At 40.5% G+C, this 27,584-nt stretch overlaps 1 protein-coding gene across 4 annotated transcripts in view; it reads right to left on the reverse strand.

The window, feature by feature from the left end:
- Positions 1 to 27,584, reverse strand: part of SNX29 (sorting nexin 29) — an 819,108-nt gene that overhangs the window by 26,789 nt on the left and 764,735 nt on the right. The window contains exon 21 of one of the 4 annotated variants that reach the window (XM_056534822.1): positions 24,332 to 24,424. The exons of the other annotated variants lie outside the window; for them this stretch is intronic. Within the exon in view, the coding sequence (XP_056390797.1) occupies positions 24,385 to 24,424 (40 nt within the window). The 3' untranslated portion in view covers positions 24,332 to 24,384. Of the gene's footprint in view, positions 1 to 24,331; positions 24,425 to 27,584 lie in introns of those variants that run through there. 4 annotated transcript variants of the gene reach the window in all.

Genomic DNA, 27,584 nt, shown 5'->3' on the forward strand with positions numbered 1-27,584 from the left:
CGGCCAGTGATAGGCTGAGCGCACTGTCATGTAAGAAGCCGACCAGAGCTCATGACATGACAGTGGGCTCAGCCTATCACCGGCCGAGGCGGAACATCGCTGCAGCCGGTGATAGGCTGATGGCTGTCCGACATTCCCGTCCCCAGCGTAAGGCCGACATCGGAACATGCGTGAGTTTTATTTTGTTTACTTTTTGCAGCCCGGGCATAGGGATACCGCATAGGGATACCACACAGTATAGAGAATGTCAGCGCCGGCGGCCGCAACAAACAGGTGGATCAGGAGGCAGCGCTTGCGGGTGACGTGAGTAGTACGCCGATGGGGACAGTGCAACGCTGGGCTAAAAATAAATTTTGGGGGAGGGGGTTTGGAATACCGTTATATACCGTGGAACCACCATAAGTTACAAAAATACCGCAATACACATATTTGGCCATACCGCCCAGCCCTAGTCCTGAATCCCTAGGGAATATCTTATTACTAACCTTCATATGGACCACCATTTACAAATGATTTGACTGAATTTATCATAGCTGAGTGCAGCCTCTACTGGAACAACAATGTCACAGTATTAAAGTATAATTTCACAAATACATTACTAGATTATGTATTTATGTGGCTTACAAGGTTAAAAGATCAGACTCTTATGCCTTTTCTTACAAATTTGGTGCAACTAACATTCACAGGTTTCAGTCTAAAACAATTATATTAACAAGACCATTGGGTTTCCTTGTGCGGCAGTGTTGTGATTGTAATTGGCTGCCTGCAGGTAAATGCCTCTAGTTTTGTTAACTGACTGCTGCCAAGAAGAATTTTGTAAAGCTTTTGTACAGGGAAAAGAAGCAGATGTCCATTAAGAAATGTAAAAGATAAGAGAGAGAAAAAAATTGTCCGGGTTGTGAACTGCATCTATTGGATATCCACTGCCTAACAGCTTAAATAAAAGACATCTTCACACAATTCAGGTTCCTTAAAAGATATCTAGATAAACACAAATATCCAAGTCCTGTTAATGTTCAAATAGAGCGAGACAGTAATTTTTCTTGTTATCTCCAAGGGTCATGGCCTATAAAGGGACATGTTTTCTGCATGATAAGAAGATGAAACATACAGCTTTAATCCTCTACAATGTTAAAAAATGTTATTTCATATGGCTTTATTTATTTGTTTTTTCTATGTATTTTACATTGTTGTGATCAGTCAGCCCAATCACAATGTCCTAACGATTATAACAAAGGGGTACCTGTTTACCATCAATATATCCTGTTGTGTACATGACGCATTGGTGTCTGGTGTATTAGTTTATACTGGAAGGAAAACTATGCCTTAATAATAAGCTGAAAAATATTATAGGTACAGAATTCACAGAATGTTAGAAAACCAGGTAAAATCTTTGCTTAGGCTCTGTGCACATCTTCGTGGCTTGCAGAAGAGCTGGACAATGGGTTTCACAATGGACACCGGGCTCCGATGGATCCCACAGACTTTATTGGGGTCCATCTGGTGTAAGTTGTTTTAAAGGCAAGCAGTATTTTTTTTTCTCCACTTAGTCCACACTGTTTTAGCGCACCGGAAAAGGGATCTCCTCTGAACGGAGATGAACACTGATGTGCACTTAGCCTTACTTAGTTACATGAAATAATGTTCTCCATTCATGTGTTGGGAAAGATTCTTGAATTGCTATGTAAATTTTCTGTATTTGTAACAAATTTGGACAAATGATGATGATTGTCTATTATTTTGCGTCAGCAAAGTCTCTGGAGGATTTTTCAGTCTGACACTCCACCCTGTGTCTCATGCATAGTTGTAGTATATATGGGGGAAAAAAGAAGACAGATATGGCGCTAATATAGTGCCGGTTATCTGTGGATAACGGATGTAAGATGGCAAAAATCAAGAGCCTGCTGACCTTTAAGTGTTGCGCTAATTTCAGGCGCAACACTGATGAAAGCTTTGAGCAGGTGTCTTTTTGCAGGTATGTCGGAAGCAGCTGGCCGTCGGTCCCGTCGAAGACGGTGGGTAGGATAGTTTTGCAGATGCGGGAGGTTGGAATCCCGGCACGGGTTTCCTAAACCTTCCCGTGGATGGCGACTTTGGCGCTGAAGCACAACACCGGCGAGGTTAGACAGCAGTCGGAGAGGGTGCAGAGATATAGTGATAACTTGTTATTATTTTCATAAAAAGTATTGGTGCTCAGTTGGACAACGCGCTTCGGAGGGGCTTCCTCCATCTTCAGGTCCGCATTACAGTGTGCACAGACAGTGTTCAATATATACATATATGTACATGAATACATTAACATTAGGACATTTGAAAATTGGCAGGTTTGGTTTCTATTGGAGGCTGGGTCTGTGACGTCAGCCTCCCATTGCTGATAGTGGTGTATAGAAGAGAATAGGATAGCACTATAAAAATTTGATTTTTTGCCCATTGAAATACATGGGTCCATTGTGGTCTATGGAGAGCTTGCGGCAGAAAAAATTTATGCTGAGCAGGAGGATAAGGGTTGCAGAGTGGAAGGGAGACACCGATGTGGGTTCAAATCCCGGGTATGTCAGAAGTGTTCTAGTAACCTAGATTAAAGGTTACTATATGTATATTTGCAGGAAGGGGTTATCCAGGATTAGAAAAATACACTTACTTTCTTCCAAAACAGCACCACACCTAACTTCAGGTGGTATGTTGTATTACAACTTGGCTCCATTCACTTTACTGGAACTGAGCTGAAATACCACACACGTCATACAGGAATGGCACTGTTTCTTGAAGAAAATCCTGGATAACTCATTTAAGTTACAACTGCTGTCACCCGGGTCACTGCCGTGTACTGGTTTTCTGACAGTATTGCAATTTTGACTGTAAAAGTCAATGTTGATTATAGCTATCTACTTGGCCCTGATGTTGTGTCACATGGACCTCTGACTGGTGAAGGCTATGTGTCACAAGTCAAATAACAGGGACTTATGCAGCACCAGGGCCTCAAGTGGACAAACACAATCACGTGCATTTTCTGTGTGCTGTAATGCTCAAGTTATCTAGAGAGAAAGAGTCCTGGGAGCAATTTTTGTTCTCAGCTCAGCTTATAGAGAACTTTTATAGATGCAATAGTAGGAGGGGTATGTACCTGCACTGTTTGAATTATATGAGTTGCATTAACATAAACCTTCTAGGTACACAAAGCCGTCTCACAGGACATAGAACTTGGGCAGCATGAGACTATTATCAGCATGCCTACTGTTAGCACACATCTATGCATGAATAAACTATTCTTATAGAGGTTACAACTCATCATATTGCATTGAGTTATTTCCTAAAAAGTATCTGTCTGATAACCAGTATAATTTCCTGTGGTTGCTTATTTTAACAATCATGTGTCCATAGGATTTGCCCATATGGCTATGCCTTCTACAGATCAGGGCAGTCATAAGACTATCACATGCATTTAGCGTTCATGTGTCATGTCATTTAAGGCAAAGGCTTGTTGAGTTTCTGAAATCCAAAACAAATCTTCCAGCTTCCGGGTAATAAAACGTTTATTTTATTGAAAGGATAAAAAGTCACAACAAAGCAAGCTAGTCTTAACCTTAAAATAACAACGTGTTTTAAACAGTTATTTCTTAAATTTAGCCCTTTCACACCCCCCCCCCCACCATCTTGTTTTTTTGGGTAGTTTGTGCTCCTATCCAGTCACAGAAGGTATGGTTCAGGTAAGTGTGCGTAACCTTTTGTCCTACGCTTACTATGCTCACAAAGCACGGATATTTTTATACCTAAGCTTGCATCAATGTGACTTTTGATTTCATGATGTTGAACGTTTAACTACTGTGAAGCTAGAAGATACATTTTGGATTTATGCTCCTATTGTTCAGCCTGGTTCTTTTTACTTCGTGCGCTTCACAATAAGGATCCACTCTCTTCTGTGGCTTCATAGTGGTAAGCTGACTTTTCTTTGATCCTGTTGAGATTCTCCTCTATAGATTAGCAGAATATATGAATATCCTATAGATGGCCATGTGACAAGTGGATTTTGGGAATTTGATTTTCCTACCCCTGTTTTACTGTATTAGCAAAATTTGGGAAATAAACGTGACCTGCTCTACAACCTATTTCCAAAACTATTAGCATAGCTTAGACCACAGGTCACCCTAATGCTACTGATAAATTTTACAATTATTTTACTCACTGTCTCAAAAGGGTTATCCAGCCTTTTAGAACGTATTGCCTTTTCTCATAAAGGCCATAAATATTAGATTATTAAAAAAAAGTTAACAAAAAATGAACCATTTTGGGGCACTTGTTCTTATGTAAACTGACTTAGGTAAAGACAAACTATCTTAAAGCACAAAACAACATGTTTTTGGTCTTGAAACAGACCCTTTGTTAGGTTAATGCACTAACATGACGAAAGGTCTGTTTCAAGACCCGAAATGCATTGTTTTGTACTTTAGGTTACGGTCCCACGTACAGGATCTGCTGCACAAAACATGCAGCAGAAATATGCAGCAGATCCTGTACGTGTGAACATACCCTAAAATAATTTTTTGTCTCAACCTAAGTTCCCCAAGACGGTCTGTTTTTTTTGTTTACTTTTTCTATGTGTTACAAAACCCGGAAGACCGTCGCCAGATCGGGGAAGGATTGTGGCTGCAGTTCTACTTTTCAAATCCTTCAATGAGCAAATAGATGTTGTCCTCTCATCGTAACGAAATCTGGTGACTGTGATTTCATCCCTGTAAGCCTGCTATTCTATTCACAAGGGGCGTGCTTCTCTTTTTTTCTTTGACATAAATATTAGATTGGTCGGAGGTGAACTACTGACTCTCTTACCAATCAGGTGTTAAGTGGCTGAAGAGCTCATGCAAGTAGTGCAGTCTCTTCAATGTTATATTGGCTGCAGGTCAATTTTCTACTTGAAAATCCCATCATTTTTGTAGCAGATGTGTAAGGTGTGTCACTGTTGTCCCTAAGTCCCCTCAAACAGCTGTTCACAGGGGGTGCCTGGACATGGCCCCCGACCTATTAATACTGATGGCTATCAAATTTTTAAAGGCTGGATAACCTGTTCAACAAACAGTTACTTTAGGATACAAGAGTGCAGACAGGTATTAGACCAGCTGGACAAGTTACTATGGAGTGTAACATAAAAAGGGACCCACTTTCCGAAGACATTCAGGATGAAATAGTGCAGACTTAGATGAGACAAATGGGACACATTATTGAGGCATGTCTTCTAAAAGATGTAACACAAAGCATGGTATGGCTAGAAAGAGAAAACTTCAATAATATGTGTTAAAATGTTAATTTTTGGTAAGTGAGCAGTAATTATGACTTAAGCAAAGTGAAAACTGAGAATGCTTTGTTTAGGACAGGTGTACGGTGACTTCTAGACTCAGGAATGTAGACTAATAAGATAGTTCAGAATGGAATAACTCAAAGGTGTCGCAGCTCTAATTGTAATGGGAAGTAGAGAGCATTATTAGCCAGTCACACTACAAAGGAACATTTTCATTCAATGTGAACATCCCTGAAAGGTGTAATATACAGTTGGGTCTTTACAGAGATAGAAACGTAATGACTGGTTATAATAGAAAAAGACTCACCACATGTATAGGCAGACACAAGACAGAACATGTACTTTTCTATACATCCCACTTACTAAATGATTAATAATTTAGATGTCAAAGCTCCTAATATTATGTATATTACATGTTGGGTCAACCCATTGGGAGCTTCATTTACCCAAATGTTCAATTCTCCCTCAGGTTATCATCTTTAGCCATAGCAACATCTACCATCTTAACTGTACAGGATTTCTCACTTACATGCCCAAACATATGTGGACATCAAATAACACTTTTATATACACTGTATGATTGTGATTTCACAAAAAAATAAAATAATAATTGCTAAAAATAGCCAATGTATAGTAGTTTTGGGTGACATTTAACTACAATTTTGAATTTTAGCTGACCAATGACAAACTGTTATTCTCTGAAATGAAAAGGCTTAATCGGCACCTCCACCAATTCGATGTGGTGCTCCAGACAGTATAAACAGTTAACAGTAAGTAAGTGTCCGGCACTTGGTTTCAGATATGTAATTTCTTTATTCACATGTTCAGTCCCACGTTACATAAGCAGCTTGAATGCAGCTTGTGGCTCCTCCCGAGCCTTTCTCAAAATCTGATCACAGATATAACTGATGATTTAACTTATTTAAGGACAGACTAACCGACTCTTTATGACAGAAAGAAACTTGGCACTTGCTTAACAGTACATGAAAGGGCATTCCCAGAAAGACTTTTGGTCCTTCACCCAGTGTCGCTTAACATGCATGCCCAGTATGAACAACTGTAATAGCCAATATGGAGTAATCTATGTACAGTGACCCCCCCGACCTACGATGGCCCCGACATACGATCATTTCTACATACGATGGCCTCTCAGAGGCCATCGCATGTTGAAGGCCACATCAACATATGATGCTTTTGTATGACGGGGCCATCGCATAAACGGCTATCCGGCAGCGCAGACTGCTTCAGCTGCCACCGGATAGCCATTTAAGGTGCCCTGTGTGGTCCGCTGACGATCGCTTACCTGTCCTCGAGGCTGCGGAGCGTCCTCTTCGGGATCCCCTGCATCATCGGCGCTCTCCATCATCGTCATCACGTCGCCGCGCACGCCGTCCCGTCATCCAATAGGAGCGGCGTGCGTAGCGACGTGATGGCGGTGACGGAGAGCGAGGACGCCGGTGAAGCAGAGGCCTTGCCGGAGCGTCGAGGACATCAGGGGGACGCGGCAACAGCGATGGAGGGCGACATCCAGGGCAGCGGTGACGATCCGGAGCGGCGGGGACATGTGAGTATAACTTCCAATGCCAGTGGTCTTCAACCTATGGACCTCCAGATGTTGCAAAACTACAACTCCCAGCATCCCGGACAGCCGTTGGCTGTCCGGGCATGCTGGGAGTTGTAGTTTTGCAACATCTGGATGTCCGCAGGTTGTAGACCACTGTCCTATACTTTACATTGCACGGATCCCTCAACATACGATGGTTTCAACAAACGATGGTCCATTTGGAACGGATAACCATTATATGTTGAGGGACCACTGTATGGCCAAAAATGACCTTCACCAGACTAGATGATCGTTTGTTTAATAGTTGTTCAACCAGCAACCTACTATCTGTGTGTACTATATACTCACCTTCAGAGTGTACAGTGCCTATAATTCCCTAACTACTCACTTACTATTAACGAAACCTAAGAGGGAACATTATTCTTACCAGAGACATTTATTGCTCTAACTACAATGGTACATCAGTTGCTCTACTGTCATCCTCTTGTCATTTATGTCACTAATATTTAGGGTGTATATATATAAATCAGCAACTCAACACTGTATATAATATTTCCAAGCAAGCCTGCAGAATATATTCTAGAAGAAATAAAAAGTATTCCCAAAAGGTCACATAAAACAGAACACACAAGATATTTTTATGTACTGTAATAAAGTACAGAAAGTCGACAAACAATAGTCTGCACTATAATGACATACCCTATCACCCTCAAAAGACCGTGCTACAGGTACACATAAACCAGAGGGGAGACATTGACAATTATGGATATAGCCATAGAACCTCATGGTTTGTACACTTGCTGAACATCCAACACTTTGCTGTTGTCTCATTATTGAAAAATAAAGGCTGCTTTTTACTTCTCTGCTTGATATCTCACCTTTTCTTTAAAGCAATAAAAAAAGATTGTGGCTGCAAAGGTAATTCAAGTGACCAGACTCCTGCTGGAGGAAAGAATGAATGGCCAGCCAAGCTTTCTATATAAGACTGCAGATTGCATGTCAGCTTTCCATTGCAAGGATGTAATGACCCCAAATTCTACATGAGTAGAATAGGGGACTGTTTTGGAGAACGCTTTTCTACTTTGTGTCATTTTCCTACTTTTTCCAATAAAAAAACTCTTTCCATTAAACCAAACCGTATTTTTCGCCCTATAGGACGCACCGGCATATAAGACGCACCCAATTTTAAAGGTGCAAAATCTAGAAAAAAAAGATTCTGAACCCAACAGTGATCTTCAACCTGCGGACCTCCAGATGTTGCAAAACTAGAGATGTTGTAGTTTTGCAACATCTGGAGGTCCGCAGGTTGAAGACCACTGGATAGGAGGTAGTACTCGCGTGTCCCCGCCGGTCTGGACCCGTCACCGCTGCCATGGATGTCGCTCTATCGCTGTCGCCGCGTCCCCGACACTCTGGACGTCTTCTTCCGCCGTCATCACGTCGCCAACATCACGTCGCCAAGCATGCCGCTCCTATTGGATGACGGGACGGCGTGCGCGATGACGTGATGACGTCGAAGGAGAGCGCCGGTCATGCAGGGGATCCTGGCACGGAGCAGACACTGAGGAGGCAGGTAAGGTCCCTCCCGGTGTCCTGTAAACTGTTTGGGATGCCGTGATTTCACCGCGGCGGTCCCGAACAGCCCGACTGAGCAGCCGGGTTAGTGTCACTTCCCCTTCAGATGCGTCGGTCAGCTTTGATCCCCGCGTCTGAAGGGTTAATACAGGGCATCACCGCGATCGGTGATGTCCTGTATTAGCCGCGGGTCCCGGACGTTAATGGCCGCAGGGACCGCCGCGATAGGTGTGTGTATTCGCCGTATAAGACGCACCAACTTTTCCCCCCCAGTTTTGGGGAAGAAAAAGTGCATCTTATACGGCGAAAAATACGGTATGGTGATTGAAATGAAAAACAAAACAAAAAAACTATTATAAAAAACACAACAGAGAAATCTGGGCTAAAAAGAAAGAAAACAGATTATTTGAATATCAATGTAAAAGCATCGAAGTGAGTTGCTCTTTTTGCTACTCATATAATAAAATAATAATAAAGCGCATAAGACAAACCTAATCAACGTGGGATGTTATATTGTTTTATACTCTCAATTTATCCATATTTATTGCACTTTGTGTAAAGTGGGCCTATTGGCGATGACAGTCTAGCCGTAATTTGGATTTATAAAGGACATTTAAATGTATGAATGTATTCCCATCAAATATTGCTTCTGAGTCATTGCTCTAATGCTCCTAGAAATATTATTCTGAATAATAAGATTTATACAATATATTGGATCCTTCGTTGCCATTCAAAAATGTAAAAATGGGGCAGAGGTTAAACAGAAAATGGGAATATATCTGCACAGATCCTATTTATATGGATATTTATTGCCGCAATGATGATTGGTTAGGCGAGCGGGTTCTGTTCATACTGTCACATACAGTAATACCATACAATGTACAGTATCTGACAGTAAATAAATAAGGTACAATTACTGTGTGCTACAGCCAAAGGATCTATAATTGGTGAAGAAAATTGTATTAATGATTTTTGGAGCAGGTATAAATTGTGCCCCTAAGGCAGAGCTGCACCACTGCAGTCCTTGTGGCTCAGTAGTATGTGCTCCATGCAGTGCCGTATTACAGAATTATTCTCCCCAAGGAGTAAATTCTTCTAAGGGACGATGACCATATTTTGAGGAATCCACAGATACATGTAGTTATTTGAAGCTGATTTATACAGAATATAAAAAAAAAACACCTCTACAAATAACTTTATAAAATGTCTACTGTATAGGCACCCTTTTACAGCTCCCTTCAGAGGTTGTACAGAACCATATTTCTACATGCATGGGGAAGACTCATAGCCAAACTGCCAGAGGAAAAAGCTTCTGACTAGTCGTGAATAGTTACGACAACAGAAAAACTAAGCAGAAAAACAATGGTGCAAATAATCCCTAGATAGATCCTAGGCTAGATAGGGCTAGACATCAGGATTCCAGGCACACCTTTTATCTCGATAGTCTTTTCTAGCCCCAACATATAAGCTTTTAAGGGGTTATCCAGGAATAGCAAAACAAAGTTAATTTCTTCCAAACACAGCAACACACCTTTCTGCAGGTTGTTTGTGGTATTACAACTTGGCTCCATTCATTTTCATGGAATGCAACTGCAAATTCACACCCAACCTGCAGACAAATGTGGTGAAGGTTTTTGAAGAAATCAGCTGTATTTCTAAAGCTGGATAACCCCCTTAATATATACATGAGGCTAAAAAGCCCAGGGGGTGTTCCCTAGGATGGCAAGTTCCAAGAAGTCCACCACATGTCCTCTTAATCTAGTTGATTCATGGTCAAATGGGGTAGGCAGATGCAAGCAGATACAGAGGTGGTGAAAATCAGGACATGGGCTGGACTTGCCACACTGGGGAATGTCCTCTGAGCTTTTCAGCCCCATATACATAATAATAAAAAGGCCTTTATATCAGAACTGCAAATGACCATGGGCATATTTCTGTACAGCTTCATGGTTTGTTACAATTTCTAGATGTAGATACTGTAAGTGTAATGGATGAGGATAAATGTCTATTTCAGAATATGCTTGCTAAAATGGCCACTCACTAACTCTCTCCCCCCTCCCATCGTGTTTGAAACAATGAGTAAAAGATGGCGCCTCCAGAGAGCTATACCAAAGATAAGACCTACGTGCTGGACGAGGAACACCTGCAGATGGAAGAAACCAATCACAAGAACAGTTATTCATGACATATAGCTTTGCACATGGCATATTGCTACTGACATACTGATATTGCTAAATACAGGGAGTCTAATTTGCTGAACTGTTTGTGTTAGAGTGATTTCGTGTTCTCGTGCATGGACTGATCCTGATACCTAATTAGGAAGGGGGCAGATACTCATCTAATACCAGGTCCGGTTGCGATCCATTTCATAAGTACTTGTTTGGGGCCCTTGATATGAATTGCCACTTACCAATTATGCTCATAGTAAACTCATTATCCCACATGATTAACAATGTGGTGTGTGATAAGGATACAAGGATAATATAGACATGTATAGATATTTCTACTGAACGACCCCCTTTGATGTGCGCCCCCTGGTGTTTGAATTTTTTCTTAACAATTATGTATAACATAATAAAAAACAACTTCACCAGTATTTGTAACGTATGTACCATTTGTTGGACTATGCCGGCATAGCGGCATAGTCCAACATAGATGTATTATTCTTTTATAAAAAATTTAAAAAAAATGCAGTAAATATACAGATAACTGTATTGTAAAAACACAAAAAAAACTTGTCCTAGACTGTATTAAATGTAACTTACTCTTATGGTCTTAGAAATATCTCCCCTTCTGTATCCTCTATTTAAAAAAAATATGCTGCACAACATTTCCTTTACACCCAGCTCAGCCAGTTTCTTTATCATTAATGTACTTTATTATCCAATGAAGCCCAAGCAAAGAAATCCTGGCATCATTTATAATGCAAATTACAAGCATGGACAATGATGCTATCTCATTATCCACTGCCCCAGGCTCTTGGAAGTGTTTCTGGACTGAGAAACACAGTGGGAAAGGAAGCAGCCTTCCTCGGACATGAGCAGGCAGACTGCAGGGAGCTAGGAGAGTTTCACAGACTCAGAGTGAGGCATGGGCTGGAACGGGAGAATTTGGCACCGACCTAATGATGACTATAAATACTAAGTGAAAGCTTCTCACTGCCCTAATCAGTCTCTACAATGACCACTTTATGGCGTCATTAACAGCCAGGGATTGGAGTCAAGAAATAAATGTATTCCTGATCCAATAAGTTTCCAGATGAAGCCACTTTATATACACATTAAGGGAATATCTCATGCTTTTAATTTCAATTTATTACATGTAGTTCTTTAGAAGAAAAATGTGTGTGCGGATGGGGTGTAATTTTTTTTATTCTTCAAAACTTTCTTGCCAGACATATTAAAGACACAAATTATTTTGTAGCATTTGTCTAGAGATAAGCTTGGTCCCATTACCTGTTTACCAAAGACAATGCCTGACCCCTCATCCAATATCATGCTGTGTAGGATTCATACACAGATTGAGCAGATCTAACATTTAAAGAGCCACTGTCATTATGAAAAACTTTTTATATTTTGTAGTACTACTGATTAGAGGGCTTTTTTAAATATACATTTATTTATAAAAATTTCAATTTTACTAAAAAATCTAAAAATGAAAATAGCCGCCACTAAGGGTCATCTATCTTTATGCAGACAGACTACTCTATATTTTGCAGCACAATGGGATACCGGCCGTAAAGTGTGTTGGTATCCAGTATAGGAGATCACCATTGCACCACTACAGCCTTCAGTTGTTCCTAAACTACAACTCTCATGATGGGAGTTGTAGTTTTGCAACAACTGGGGGTACAATCTTTGTAAATCTCTGTTTTAGAGCTGTGTATTCTCCAGCCATGTGCCTTCAGAACTTGCAAAACTACAAAGGATGTGTGGCATGCTGGGAGTTGTAGTTTTGCAACTGCTTAGAGCAACAATGCTCTAACAGTGCTTTAGAAACACTGCAGCTCCAGCTGTTGCAATGGAAAACTACAACTCCCAGCATGCTTGAACAGCCAAGGCTTTCTGTGACTCCTGAATGAATATAGAAGCTGATCAGACATTCAGGAGTCTGTGAAAGCTGAATGACACACATAGTGACAGCTATGTTGATTACCATCCAGCTCTACTAGGAACCGATAGAAAATGTATGCATGAAAAACTACTGTGCAGTGATTTGCAGGCTGCTCCCAGATGAGTCACCCACAGTGAGGGAGAGAAACGGGCACGCCGCCTCCAGAAGGCAAGAAAACAAAGCAAGTAAGCAACATATAAATGCTATTTGTTAGGGATATATAGGTCCTAGACACATAAAAATTATATGTACTGTGGTAAAGTGTATGGGAAAGTGGTGGATGGGGTGTACATTTCACCTGGTTTCCTCAGCCAGGCACTATAAAGGAAATCCAGAAGGTTATACAGTCATGGCAGTAAATATTAGCACCCCTGAAATTTTTCTAGAAAATGAAGTATTTCTCTTAGAAAAGGATTGCAGTAACACATATTTTGCTATGCACATGTTTATTCCCTGTGTGTGTAATGGAACTAAACCAAAAAAGGGAGGAAAGAAAGCAAATTGGACATAATGTCACACCAAACTCCAAAAATGGGCTGAACATAATTATTGGCACCCTTTCAAAATTGTGCAAAAATAAGATTGTTTCAAGCATGTGATGCTCCTTTAAACTCACCTGGGGCAAGTAACAGGTGTGGGCAATATAAAAGTCACACCTGAAAGCAGATAAAAAGGAGATAAGTTCACTTTGTCTTTGCATTGTGTGTTTGTGTGTGCCACACTAAGCATGGACAACAGAAAGAGGAGAAGAGAACTCTCTGAGGACTTGAGAACCAAAATTGTTGAAAAATATCAACAATCTCAAAGTTAAAAGTCCATCTCCAGAGATCTAGATTTGTCCACAGTGCGCAATATTATCAAGAAGTTTGCAACCCATGGCACTGTAGCTAATCTCCCTGGGAGTGGATAGTCCGGATGGTGGATAAGCAGCCCCAAACAAGTACCAAAGATATTCAAGCTGTCCTTCAGGCTCAGGGAGCATCAGTGTCAGTCAAATGAAATGAAACGCTATGGCAGAAGACCCAGGAGGACCCCACTGCTGATACAGAGACATAAAAAGGCAGGACTACATTTTGCCAAAATGAACTTGAGTAAGCCAAAATCCTTCTAGGAAAACAACTTGTGGACAGTTGAAACTAAGATAGAGCTTTTTGGTAAAGCACATCATTCTACTGTTTACCAAAAATGGAATTAGGCCTACAAATAAAAGAACACAGTACCTACAGTGAAATATGGTGGAGGTTCAATTATGCTTTGGGGCTGTTTTGATGCCTCTGGCACTGGGTGCCTTGAATGTGTGCAAGGCATCATGAAATCTGAGGATTACCAATGGATTTTGGGTTGCACTGTACAGCCCAGTGTCAGAAAGCTGGGCTTGCGTCCGAGATCTTGGGTCTTCCAGCAGGACAATGACCCCAAACATACGTCAAAAAGCACCCATAAATGGATGGCAACAAAGCGCTGGAGAGTTCTGAAGTGTCCAGCAATGAGTCCAGATCTAAATCCCATTGTACACTTGTGGAGAGATCTTAAAATTGCTGTTGGGAAAAGGCGCCCTTCCAATAAGAGAGACCTGGAGCAGTTTACAAAGGAAGAGTGGTCCAATATTCTGTCTGAGAGGTGTAAGAAGCTTATTGATGGTTATAGGAAGTGACTGATTTCAGTATTTTTTTCCTAAGGGTGTGCAACCAAATATTAAGTTAAGGGTGCCAATAATTTTGTCCAGCCCATTTTTGGAGTTTGGTGTGACATTATGTCCAATTTGCTTTTTTTCCTCCCTTTTTTTGTTTAGTATCAATACACACAAAGGGAATAAACGTGTATAGCAAAACATGTGTTACTGCAATCCTTTTCTGTGAGAAATACTTCATTTTCTTGAAAAATGTCAGGGGTGCCAACATTTACAGCCATGACTGTATGCTGCTTTAGAAGAGCATCGTCTGCTAGGGCTCTTTTGTTTAAGTTACATGGGCTGGATTTCCTGGACTGGAGGACAGATTGGAAGTGGGAGTGCTCCAGTACACACCCCTAGTCCACTACGGGTTTCCCTAATCCAATGTGTTCTCAGGTGAGGCTTCCTGTGCTGATTGCTAGGGAGGAAGCCCAATATTAAAGGGCTGTTCAGGTTTGAGTGCTGGAGAGACTGAGAGGAGAAGCAGCCACAGTCAGAACTGCAGCATCAACCTACCAGGTCAGAACCTTCCTCTATGGACATTTTGTGAGTTTGCTTCGGGCCAGACATTGGGCCCACAGTAGGATAGTGAGGTATCCTGATGTTTAGTTAGAGCCAGACAGGCTTAGTTTTTGTTTGCGCTCTGCTTTGTGCCTAAAATCATTTGAATAAACATCCTCTTGAACGTTTGAAACCTGCTGCCTGTGTGAATACTGTCATTGCTGACCCCACCGTGTGAGCTGTTCCCTACAGTACATTATCAGGATCAGGTACTGCGTAATAAAACTCTTTTTTTGCACTATGACAGGTACACGTTAACCTTTATGTCCTTTGTTCAACATACTGTATACACTGGAAAACACTCTCATATACTCTAAACAGAAGCTGTAATGGATGCCCAACAGTGGCATTTATCACCTGTATTCACCATGATCCCTGATGAAAAGCTTAATATGTATGCTTAATATGCCATGCATATACATCTGTAGTCATCCTAGGATACTAGGAAATTCACTAAACGTATTGAAAAAATTGGATATGAATTAGGCCTGATCATAAAATGTCATCTGTAGTTGTCCATTAAGCTTCTAGTAAGGCCAGGGTGATACTGCAATTACTATTCCTCAAAGAGAACTGGCTAAGCATGCCAGAAATATTCCACTGTAGTCTAAGATGAAAAAAGCATTTAGTAGCTGACCACTAGCAATCCCAAAGGATAGGGAATAACATGTCTGATCGCTGGGGCTCCGGCCACTGGGATCCCTCCCAATCTCCGGACAGCACCCCGGCATTCTGAACATTTTTGTTCAAAACGCTGGGTTCAGGTGGCCGTGGTCATGACATCACACCACACCCCTCCAATTTAGAAACAACTATGTAATGGGGCACTCAATAGAATACCTAAACTGCAGTTGGGTGCTACTCAGTGAAAAATAGACAATATATATCATAGAAAACAAGCTTACACTGAGATACAGTAGCACACCAAATATCAAATATCAGTAGACAAATAATCTTTATTGCATAAATATTCACATACATTAATAAATGACAAACACAAAGGGTGTTACTAAAAAAACGTAATAGCTGGCCCACCGGAGCCAAAGCACAACTAGGAGAGAGGCCATGAACCCCCTCCCCTAAGAATAAGCACCCGTCCCAAAATAAGGAAAATATATAGATCAAGAACACTCCAGTCTGAGCCAAAGACCACCCAAAAGGTTAAAGAAATATAATATTAGTGTCCTAGTAACATGCTCCAATATATCACAGTGCATAAGTATCCCAATATATCTCAGTACGTAAATACATACAAGGTATCAGGAAACAATTCTAATAAAGATAATAACAAGAGGCTATGATACTAACAAGCAGTGGACAAATACTAATGATGGAAATACAGAACCCTAAATGATGCAAGCGACTCAGACTGGAGGGTTCCATGGTAGAAATAGTAGTGCAATGGGGACGGAGCCACAGCGGACCCCACATGTTCCGTCGCCACCTGGCAACTTCCTCAGGGGTGTTGTGCTTCTGTGTAACCCTTTAGGACTTATATGTGTGTCCATTCATGTCTATGGGAGTGGGCGTGATGAGCGACCCCATAGACATGAATGGAGGGGGCATGGTATGACGTCACGACCATGAACGCTTGAACTTCTGAATAAAAATGTTCAGAATGTCGGGGTGCTGCCGGGAGATCAGACATCATTATCCTTTGGATAGGGGATAAATTGTCCAGGGGTGGAGTACCCCTTTAAGGGTTTTTGTTATTCTGTGTGTGTGTGTATGTAACATGTTTTCTCTCCAGTCACCTCCAAAACTGCAATCGCTATTCTGCTATTACATCATGTCATAGGCAAGGTTCATCCTACAGAATTTCCAATAAGAAATTACATTTGTAAATTCCTATGCAGCAGAATCCCATTGCTGTCAATGGGATTCCCCTGCACAGTGCAGACTACAAAATTTCAGCAGAGGGCATTCCACTTCGGAAATTCTGACACCAATCCTTCTCATTCTTTCGGTGGAATCCAAGTGGAATACATTGCAGTCTAGACCCTACGTTATGAGCTGCACTCACTAGTATGCTATTACATCATGTCTTATCCTCTGGTCACCTCCAGAGCTGCAGTGACTGTGTACAGCTGGGGTCACCACTCTATGGGCACAGTATGAGACATATTGGTCTGTGTACAATGTTTTTATTTCTTTTTTTTTCTTCCGTATGAGTATAGTGGTATTATCCAGTCACTATATGGTGGTAACGGTAGTGGTCATGGTGTGTTGTAATTTTTTGTCCCTTGTGTAGTTGTGTTATTGCTGATACAGGTGTATTGTTGGTTATTTTTAATAACAGTATGGTATTATATAGTCACCGCAATAGTGATATTTTGTCCTGGTGTGGAGTTATTATTTTGATTTTTTTTAAACCCAAACCCTTGAGAAAATCCTGCTTGTGCCACTGTATGTATTGCCATACTCTTAAATTCACTAGTGGTGTAAGGTGGCTTTAGGTGGTGTATGGGCACAAGGCCCTTATTATCTGGGGTGGGGGGGGGGGCTTTAGGTGGTGTATGGGCACTAGGCCCTCATCCTAATCTGGGTAAGGGGGGGGGGGGAGGCTTTAGATGGTGCATAGGCACTGGGCTCTCATCATTATCTGGGGGCTTTTAGTGGTATATGGGCACTAAGCTCTCATCATTATCTGGGGGAAAGCCTTAGGTGGTGTATGGGCACTAGGTCCTCATTATTATTGGGGCAGGGGAGAGGGAGATTTAGGTGGTGTATGGGCACTGGGCCCTCATCCTTACCTGGGGGGGGGGGGGGAGGACTTTAGGTGGTATATGGGCACTAGGCTCTCATTATCTGAGGGGGCTTTAGCTGGTGTATGGGCACTAGGTCCTAATGATTATTTTAGGGGAGAGGGGAGGAAAGGTGATATTGTATAGGAGGGGAAGGGGGCAGGTTGTGGAATTGAGGTTAAAGGTGAACATATTGATCTGGAATGATTCAAAATCATTCAAATGTTATTGATTTAAATAAATCTGATTTTTTTCCTCATTTACCTTATTGCTCAGTGAATATTTGCTGTACTCAGTATGCATTGCCACTTAGGCTCCCCACAAGTATTTCATGCACATTTTGGCGTTCGTAATGAATTTAAAGGGCAAAATAAAACATTCAGGAATCGTTTATGTGGCCCAGGCTCAGCAAACAAGCGCCGATCACTGCAACCGGTGATTGTTATTAGGAGCCTGCTTATAGTAGGGCAGCATGAGCTCCAAATAGAGGCCTGTGACTAATGTCTGAATGACACATCAAAAGTTTTTTGAAATTACAGTAATGCTTAAAAACAACTTACTTCAGATAAACGGAACCGATTTTTGCATAAAGTACTGCAACAATTCCAACCAAGTGTATTTATGGACTTCCCGAGATACAGTAAAGACTTTGAAATATGTGCAAAAAGATTTTCTATAAAAAAGGTGGCTTTTCCAATTATTAAATTATATTAGGAAACTCAAATGTTTGCAATTTCCATTTTTATTCAGGTTCACCAAATGTTAACTCATCCTTCAAATTTTACTCCCAAGAATTTGCCATACATTTTAAGCCTTTTATTTTATATGGTGATTGCTTAATTGTCCACAAAAATGTAATTTTCAATATAAGCTATAAATCTCTTTAGAGCTGACGGCACAGAGGTGAGGATGTCAGAGCAGTTACTGAAAATTCCGTCTGCTACGAGGTGGGAATGAGAGTCTTAGACAATCTAATGAGCGGTGGATGGGTCCTTGGAGAACAATTGTAAGAAGAGTAATGGAGATGATTGAATGTCCACGGCCTCCAATGCTATAAGTGGAAAGTAAATGGAAACATTTTTGATACAGTGGCACATGAGTAAGATATTGAAAGCTGAAAAGATTTATCCCCTTACTCCTATTGGACAGTGCCATGGGGAATCCAAATTTCATCTATAAAGTGTTAGGTTTTAGAAATGCAGCTTATACAGCCCGCAGACTAGTACTGGATGGATGATGATGTCACAGACTAACTAATATATACACTCATATCAGATGACAGGATTGGATGATGAGGGCATACACACACATATAGTCTATCTATTAATAATTAATGGGATGTTAAAGTCATAAAATAATAACTATGTATGTATAAAGTCTTTCCATCAAGTTAGCATAAGACTGGATGATGATGTAAAAAAATAATAAGTATGCACACATATAGCCTGTCCATAACACCAGTATGGAATCATAGAATGCCATGCAGATACATATGTTACTACATGATGATGTCATAGAACAACTTATGATGATTTCATAGAACAAGTGAAATGCATTCATAGAATCTTTTGGTTAGATTAGCGTGTGATTGGTTTACAAAGCCATAACATTTCTATTATGCAAACAGTCTTATTGGATGGTATAGAATAACCGAAAAGCATAGATATATTCTATCCACAAGATTACTATACTGTATATGATGAAGTGAAAATGTTGTTTAAAAACTACCCTGTGCAAATTTTTAAATTCCACCCCCCTAACATTTAATCAGTTGCTCCAGGAAATAAAGGAGTGATTTTGGACAGTCATTAAAGAGTTAATAGAATGGTCTGTAAACTATTCTGGTGGGGGTTGGTGCATGTTCTCTCTAATAATGTACATCATGGTTACACAGGATTAGCAGAATAATTAGGACTTCATTATATTGAAATGCCAATAAATATTGCTCACTATTAAGTGTCTTCGGACGCCAATGGCAGAACATGTAGATCAATAGAGACTTCATTAATTGAGCACAGCAGGTTATTGGAAAAGTACAAATGAAAAAGAATAGGTATTGTTGTGAGGAATAGAAATATATATGACAAACACCAAAAAGTAAACAATTAAAGTTAAAACCAGAATGCTGAAATATCCATGCAGCCAGGGCCTACAGCATCCCCTCACCCCCACGAGAATACTTTATAGGGGTTATTAAGGATTAGGAAAACAGCACGACTTTTGTCTCCCAGTTTAAGTGTATGTATTGCAGCTCAGTTTTATTGAAGTGCATAGAACTGAGTTGTAATACCACACACAACCTGAGGACAGGAGTGGTGCTGTTTTTGTGGCAATGTTTGTGTAAATACTGGATAACTTATTTAAGTATGTGAAATGGACAATGTACTAAAAACTCTGCCTCACAAAATACAACTCTATGAGGGGAATTTACGAAGGCTGGCATATCACGCACCGGTCCTCAAGGGGTTATCCTGCAAAATTGATTGTTTTGCAAAACAGAAAAGTAAAGCTCTAGATTACTACCTATATTCCCAACTAAACGTGGAATTTCTCCATGCATCAGAAGTCTCATCATGTCGGACAGGAGAGTGCTGCATGAAGGACCGGATTATCATTGGAGCTCCAGACACTCATTATTCTGCTGTTACATCATGTCTTGTCCTCCAGAACTGCAGTCACTATTCTGCTGCACAGTTGGCTCTAATAATAAATATATATATATATTTTTTTATGTACCCAGAATGTGTAATAAAAAATAAATAAAAATAAAAGCCTCTACTTACCTCGCTCGCTGCCACCCAGCCTCCGGTATCAGTGTCCGCTGTTTGTTCACCATCCCGGAGCTGCAGACGGCACATCCCATCGCCACTCGGCCAATCAGTGATGTAATGTGCCATCTGCAGCTCCAGAAAGGGAAGTGCTGGTGGTTTCCTTGACTCTTAGTCATGATCAAAGATCACTAAAATGCATTTATATCAATGAACTGCATTATATTTAACCATGGTGGCTATGATGTTTCACAGTATGTGTTTTAGACTATGGTTAGGTGAAAAAGGGCGATGGCCTGGTCCTGCACAGAATGGTCTCAGGATAATTTATAGCAAAGTCTAACTGCAAGTCTTTGATGAATAAGACCTGTCTGTCACTATTATTTGGGCAGTGTAGAGAGGTTATTAATGTACTATGCCAATATTGTAGTGTTGTTGTTTCTGCATTGTACACTAAATAGCTGAATTATTTGGACACTGTTCGGTACTACTAGTTTGTCACTATTGGTAGCTTTTTAATATAGTGTTGCTTAAAAGAGTGTTGCTTAGTTCCGAACGCTGGGTGCGGGGGTCGTGATGTCACAGCATTCCTCTTTAGTGCATTACGCCCCCTCCAATAGACTTGTATTGAGGGGGCGTGGTTGTGACATCACACCCCCTGCAGCCCGCACTCAGCATTTGGAACTAAATGTTACGGACGCTGAAGCAGTGGAGTACCCCTTTAATACAGTGGAATGCTCCTTTCATCTATCACTTGTTGTCTTGCTTTCCTGAGTTAGTATATATAAACCCTCATCAGCTATAGATTTAAAGTAGAATTATAAATGCAAGGCGGTAAGTAGGTGCAATGTATAAATAAAAGAATAAAAACTGTCAAAATTATTTTCCTTTTGTAGGTGCAAACACTCTGAAAAAGGATGCCAACCATTGACAAATGGCACTGGTTAATATAAACGTCAAAAATATCTGATATCATTGTACATGTAATTTCTGATCTGCCAATAATATTCTTCTCTTTCCTAATCTATCCAGCTCCTAATGCCCCAAGCCACTCTGAACACTGTAAAAAAAAAAATGTTTGAATCACTGACCATTTCTTTGTATTCTGAAAACATTAACATGGTATACATTATTCTCAAACGTATAATTTGGGAGCAGAGCGGTGACGCGGACTGTCAATCAAAATCCCGCCAAGGGCCCTACTTACGGGGGTGGCGGAGGAGAAATAAAAACTTCATATGCTCACCATCACAGGGAGTAGGAACGTCCCCTGGTAATGATGGTTTAACCACACACAACACATTGCCACACATTCTATATGGTAAAATCTGATATCTGTGGACCAAGGGTGTACAGGTACACCCCTGTGTCCCGGTACTTGAGGACCAATGACGTACCTATACGCCCTGGTCCCTTTACCAGGGTTTGAAGCATGCTTACGAGCTGAGCACACTTCAAACCCGGTGGGTCCCGACGCTATCAGCAGCCAGGGCGCAGGCTCAAAGTTGATTGCAGTGTCTAAAATAAAAGTAAAATGATCCCGGCAGCTAAGCGAAGCTAATCGGGACCATTGCGGTGAAACCGCGAAATCCTGGTCAGGTGAGAGGACGGTGGGAGGGCCCTTACCTGCCTCCTTGCCATCCGATTGGTCCTCTGCTGCTCCCAGCCAGCCATGCAGGCTGGAGCAGCAAAGCACCGATAACACTGATCAATGCTATGCTATGGCATAGCATTGAACAGTGTATGCAATGAAAAGATTGTATGGTATAGCCCCCTATTGGGACAAAAAAAAAGTTATAAGTGAATTAACCCCTTCCTAATAAAAGTTTGAATCCCCTCCCCTTTTCCAATTTTTAAAAATAAAATAATGTAATAAGAAATGAAAATAAACATATGTGGTACCATCGCGTGCGTAAATATCCGAACTATTAAGATATAAGGTTAGCTAAACTGCACATTCGATGGTGTACACATAAAAAAATACCAAAGTCCAAAATTATGCATTTTTCGTCACTTCATATACTATCAAAAAAATGAATAAAAAGCGATAAAAAAGTCCCATCAAAACAAAAATGGTAGTCCTCATATAGCTTCATATGTGGAAAAATAAAAAAAAGTTATAGGGGTCAGAAGATGACAATTTTAACATTAAAAATACTACTTGCACCAAAATTAGTAAAGTAGTAAAATAAAACCTATATAAATTGGGTATCCTTGTAACCGTATGGACCTACAGAATAAAGATAAGGTGTAATTTATACCAAAAAGTGCACTGCATAGAAATGGAAGTCTCCAAAAGTTAAAATGGCATTTTGTTTTATTTTTATTTCACCCAACAAATAAGTTTTTTTTGTTTCGCCGCAGATTATGTTATAAAATAAATAATTTCATTACAAAGTACAATTGGTGATGCCAAAAACAAGCCCTTATATGGGTCTGTAGGTGCAATATTGAAAGTGATATGATTTTTAGAAGGAGAGAAGGAAAAAACGAAAGTGCAAAAATGAAAATTGGCCGGGCCCTTTAAAAGGCACTGTCATTATGAAAAACTTTTTATATTTTGTAGTACTACTGATAAGATGACTTTTTTAAATATACATTTAGAAAAAAAAAAAAAGTACATTTTACTTAAAAATAGCCACCACTAGGATGTCATCTATCTTTATGCTGGCAGACTACTCTGTATTTTGCAGCATACTGAATATCGGCCGTAAAGCGTGCCGGTATCCAGTATATGAGATCATTGCTGCACCATTACAGCCTTCAGCTGTTTCTAAACTACAACTCCCATGATGGGGGTACAATCTTTGTAAAACTCTATGTTAGAGCTGTGTATTCTCTAGCTGTGTACCTCCAGCTCTTGCAAAACTACAAACAAATGATGTGTGGGCATGCTGGAGGTTTTAGTTTTGCAACAGTTAAAGGCAACACTGCTCTAACACAGTGCTTTATAAACACTGCAACTCCAGCTGTTGTAAAACTACAACTCCCAGCATGCTTGGACAGCCAAAGCTTTCTTTGACTCTGGAATGACAAAGAAGCTGATCGGGCATTCAGGAAGGAGTCTGTATAGCTGAATGACACACATAGTGACAGCTATGTTGATTAGCATCCAGCTTTACTAGGAACAGATGTATGCATAACATCTACTGTGCATTTATCTCTAAAATCCTTGCACTTATTAATAAACTCCAATAATCTTCCTCTCTGTTTAACATCTACAGCATAAAACCAGAGAGGAAAGGGTTACAAAGTGCAGTGATCTGCAGACTGCACAGAGAGAAGAGAGCTACAGAGTGCAGTGATTTGAAGGCTGCCAGGCTGCTCCCAGACTCAGAACAGATGAGTCATCCACAGTGAGGGAGAGAGATAGACATGCCCCCTCCACAAGGCAAGATAAAGCAAGTGAGCAACATATAAATACTATTTTTGTTAGGGATATATAGGTCCTAGACACATATGATCAGGATTAGGAACAGAGTAACATGTCAAATTTTTTGGGGGGGGCAATAGGACAGGTACTCTTTAAGGCCAGAATGGAGGGGTTAATGTCTTCTGTGCAATAGTGTCTTCACCTGACAAGGCTCATTTGCTTTACTGTACAAGACATTTTTTTCTATCTACCACCTATTTCTTAATGTAAAGAATTCCATATTCCAAGGAGTGCAGTGCTGCAAAAAGTATGCACCCCCTCTCCCATATATCTGTTATTGCTTACTTATCATATGTAATAGTTTCTGATCTTTCAACAAAATGTAACATTCAACAAATTGAATCTGAGCACACATACCACACCATTTTCTGAACTGCTGAACCTGAATATCATTGTTCTGCCTGCCTATTTTATACTTGTCACCATATACATTGCATAAACCCTCTTATACATGTGTCTATTAATCCAGCACCAGCCTATCTCCCGGCTGAGAAAACAGCAATCCCTTTATTCCAGGAGCAATGAAGCAGAATTTCTACTGTACAGGGGATTCTAAGGACTGGCACGCAATTTGGTTTCAATCAATATGACGATACCTGACAACCAGCTGCTAGTGGAACACTTTAAGAACTATAAGTTTTCTCACACGTGAAGACAAATGTCATTTCAAGTCTAAGTCATCATGAATTCTCATTTTCAGCCTGAAAGAAAACCAAAACAGTAACATTGTTGAACTTTAACCAATCTTTGTGTTGGGTGAAGGAAGAGGAAAGATTATTAGTCATCTTAAGCAGGGAATCGGTTTTTTTTCCCCAATGCGATAAAAAATAAATAAAAGAAATTTCTTTGAAGCTGCAGTAATCACACAGACAAGGCCTTCAGAATATCAGCAGAATATATCTACCACCCGCTGTGCAACAGATTCCATTTAAACACAAATAGCTATTTTTTGTGTGTTGATGTAATGACTATAAAACCCCATGGAATTCATAGTTCTCTGCACTCGCCTATGTGGACGTCATCCTCACAGCCTTCTCGTGCCAACTCTGTCTGTGGCATTCTGTAATGATGTATTTACTTGAATAGAAATGTGTTTGAAGTTAGAAATAATGAATGGTACTGCCTACAATACCATCATAGTCATTTAGCTGTTTATTATATTTTATAATGCATAACGGTAGGGAGCGCAAAACACAAATATCTAAACAAAATGATTCTGTTTTCAATGGGCAGAACACATGGCAAAGGCATATCGAGCCACAGTTGGAGTTTTTTTTTAAATCTCATTGTGATAACTTGCAGCTTTAAGTGTACCTCCACATTCAAAGGACTCCTGGCCAAAGTTCAGAACTGATGGTGGTACTTGTGGTGGTAACACTTCGATGTCTGGCAGCATCTTCTGCTGTCTTTGACCAGTGTGCCAGCTTGCTTACAAACTACACTTTAAAGATAATGCCACATGTTATCCTGCAGTCCTATGTTGGAGCACAAAAAATATGTTGTAAGTTGTGATTTGTTCAGCCATAATGTAAGAAAACCAATGAATCACAAGGAGCCAAGTCACAAACTAAGCCCTGCTACAACTTTAGAACTTAGTCTACGTAGATTGCATGATTGTTTTTTCACTTGTTGTGATGCTATTTGTGCTTCTGGCTTCAGTATCTTTTTTTTTTGCGCTGCAATAATGCCACAGCCAGGTGTTAACTGGGAGTCAATAGGGAAATATGAAACATTTAACCCACAACACGTTTTTTCTTTAGCGTTTTTTTATTGCTTACTGGCATTTTTTTTGTTCAGTGGCAGTTTTCTAAAATAGCTGCATGCAGAGACTCAGTGAAGTATGGCATTTTTTCTTCCATTGACTTCTAGACTCCGATGTGGGTTCAACAATGGCATTTTGTTTTTCTCTTTTGAGAACATACAGTAAAATTTCACTCACAGATTGCTGGATTACTGTCCACCAACAAACTACCCCCCATTGCTGGGCTGACTGCTTTATGGTAGCAAAACAGGGAAGGAGTTTACTAGCAATGCTGATCATTACTAGTTAACTCCTTGGTGGCTATACAATATACAGCCATCTATATGAATTAGACTTCTGCACTAGAAACATTTTCGTTTTGTTTTGTTTCGTTTTGGAAAAAAATTTCGGTTCAGTAATATTTTCGGTTTTGATTTTTCGGATACATTCGGTATTCGGGTGTTCGGTTTGATTTTTCGGATACATTTGGTATTCGGGTAAAACCTATTTTTTTTTTACTTTAGCGATCCTAAAAAATTATGGAGATACCTTTTTTATTTAAATTTCTACCATAAAAACCATAAAAAATTTTTTATTTCTACCATAAAAAAAATAATAATAATAATAAAAAAGATACAGTAGTGATGGAAAAAATTGTATCTAACGAAATGTATCTTTTTTATAATGAAATGTTTATTAATTTTTAAACAGGGATCAATTTATGTGAGCGGGTAAAGCACTAAAAATGTAGCCGACAATAATAAAAATGTATTGTGTGCGTGTTTTTCCCTTTTTTTTTAAAACATTTTTTAGGTAGTACTACTACTCCCAGCATGGAACACACTGTTCCATGATGGGAGTAGTAGTTACCTGTACTTATTGACAGATTGCCCATTGCGATCCTCTTGTATAATGTATAGGTGCGGCGGCTGCACTTCTATGGTCCCTGCACTCACGTATATATACACATATTTATATTTCCCGCAGAGCTGTAATTGGCAAGATGGTTCCAGCCAATCACAGCTCTCTGTGAGAAATAGGAATATGTGTATATATACGGCCATGCAGGGGACCATAGGAGAGTGGCCGCCGCATCCATACATTATACAGGAGCATCACAGCGGGTGTCAGGAGTGATACCCGCAGTAATCTTTCCTTAACTACAAGTACTACTACTCCCAACATGGAGTACAATCTGCTTCATGCTGGGAGCTGTAGTACCTGCATTAATAGACAAATCGCAGCGGGTGTCAGAAGTTACACTCGTTGCGATCTGTCTATTAATGCAGATACTACAGCTCCCAGCATGGAGCAGAGTGTCCTCCATGTTGGGAGTATTAGTACCTGCAGTAAGGGACAGATCCCAGCAAATGTCACTCCTCCTGACACCCGCTGCGATCCTCCTGATGTGAATGTAGGGATCAGCTGTTCTCAAGGCTACAGAGCCGAGAGAACAGCTGACGCTGAGCCGTAGATATACATCGTATATCTACTGCCCAGCAAGAACTTACAGTGAGCCTGCAATGTGTATACAGTATACACATTGCTGGCTCACTTAACCCCTTGCTGAGCTGTGTGCTATGCGCAAGCCCAGCAAGGAAAGAGTTAACTTACACTGCTGGACAGTGTAGGTTAACCCTTTGGGCGGTATACACTATATACAGCTATCTATAGATAGCTGTATATAGTGTATACAGAAGACGAAGTCCACTTACTTCCCTCGAGTACCGGGCAGGTCCGTGTAGCTCCGCCCCCTAGTGATGACGTCATTAGGGGGCGGAGCTACAGAAGGGAACTAGGCTAGTTAATCGGTAGCTCTGTTCACATTGTCCGTTTGGTATAATGTGAACAGACCCTTCTGGCAGTGTCTACCTAGACAGAGAGACTCCAGCTGTTGCTAAAATACAACTCCCAGCATGCCCAGACAGCCAAAGGCTGCCTGGGCATGCTGGGAGTTGTAGTTTTGCACCAATTGGTGGCTCCCTGTTTCGGTAGACATAGCATCATGGATGCTCTCCCCAGCGGACAGCGCCAAAAATGTCATAACCAATTTTTTGTGTTTTTTTTCTTTTCGTTTCAGATCCGTGTATGCAGAGGATTACTGCGGATTCAATGGATTA

The sequence above is a fragment of the Hyla sarda genome, chromosome 8 (genome assembly GCF_029499605.1).
Source record: "Hyla sarda isolate aHylSar1 chromosome 8, aHylSar1.hap1, whole genome shotgun sequence".
In the NCBI taxonomy this organism is placed as follows: domain Eukaryota; kingdom Metazoa; phylum Chordata; class Amphibia; order Anura; family Hylidae; genus Hyla; species Hyla sarda.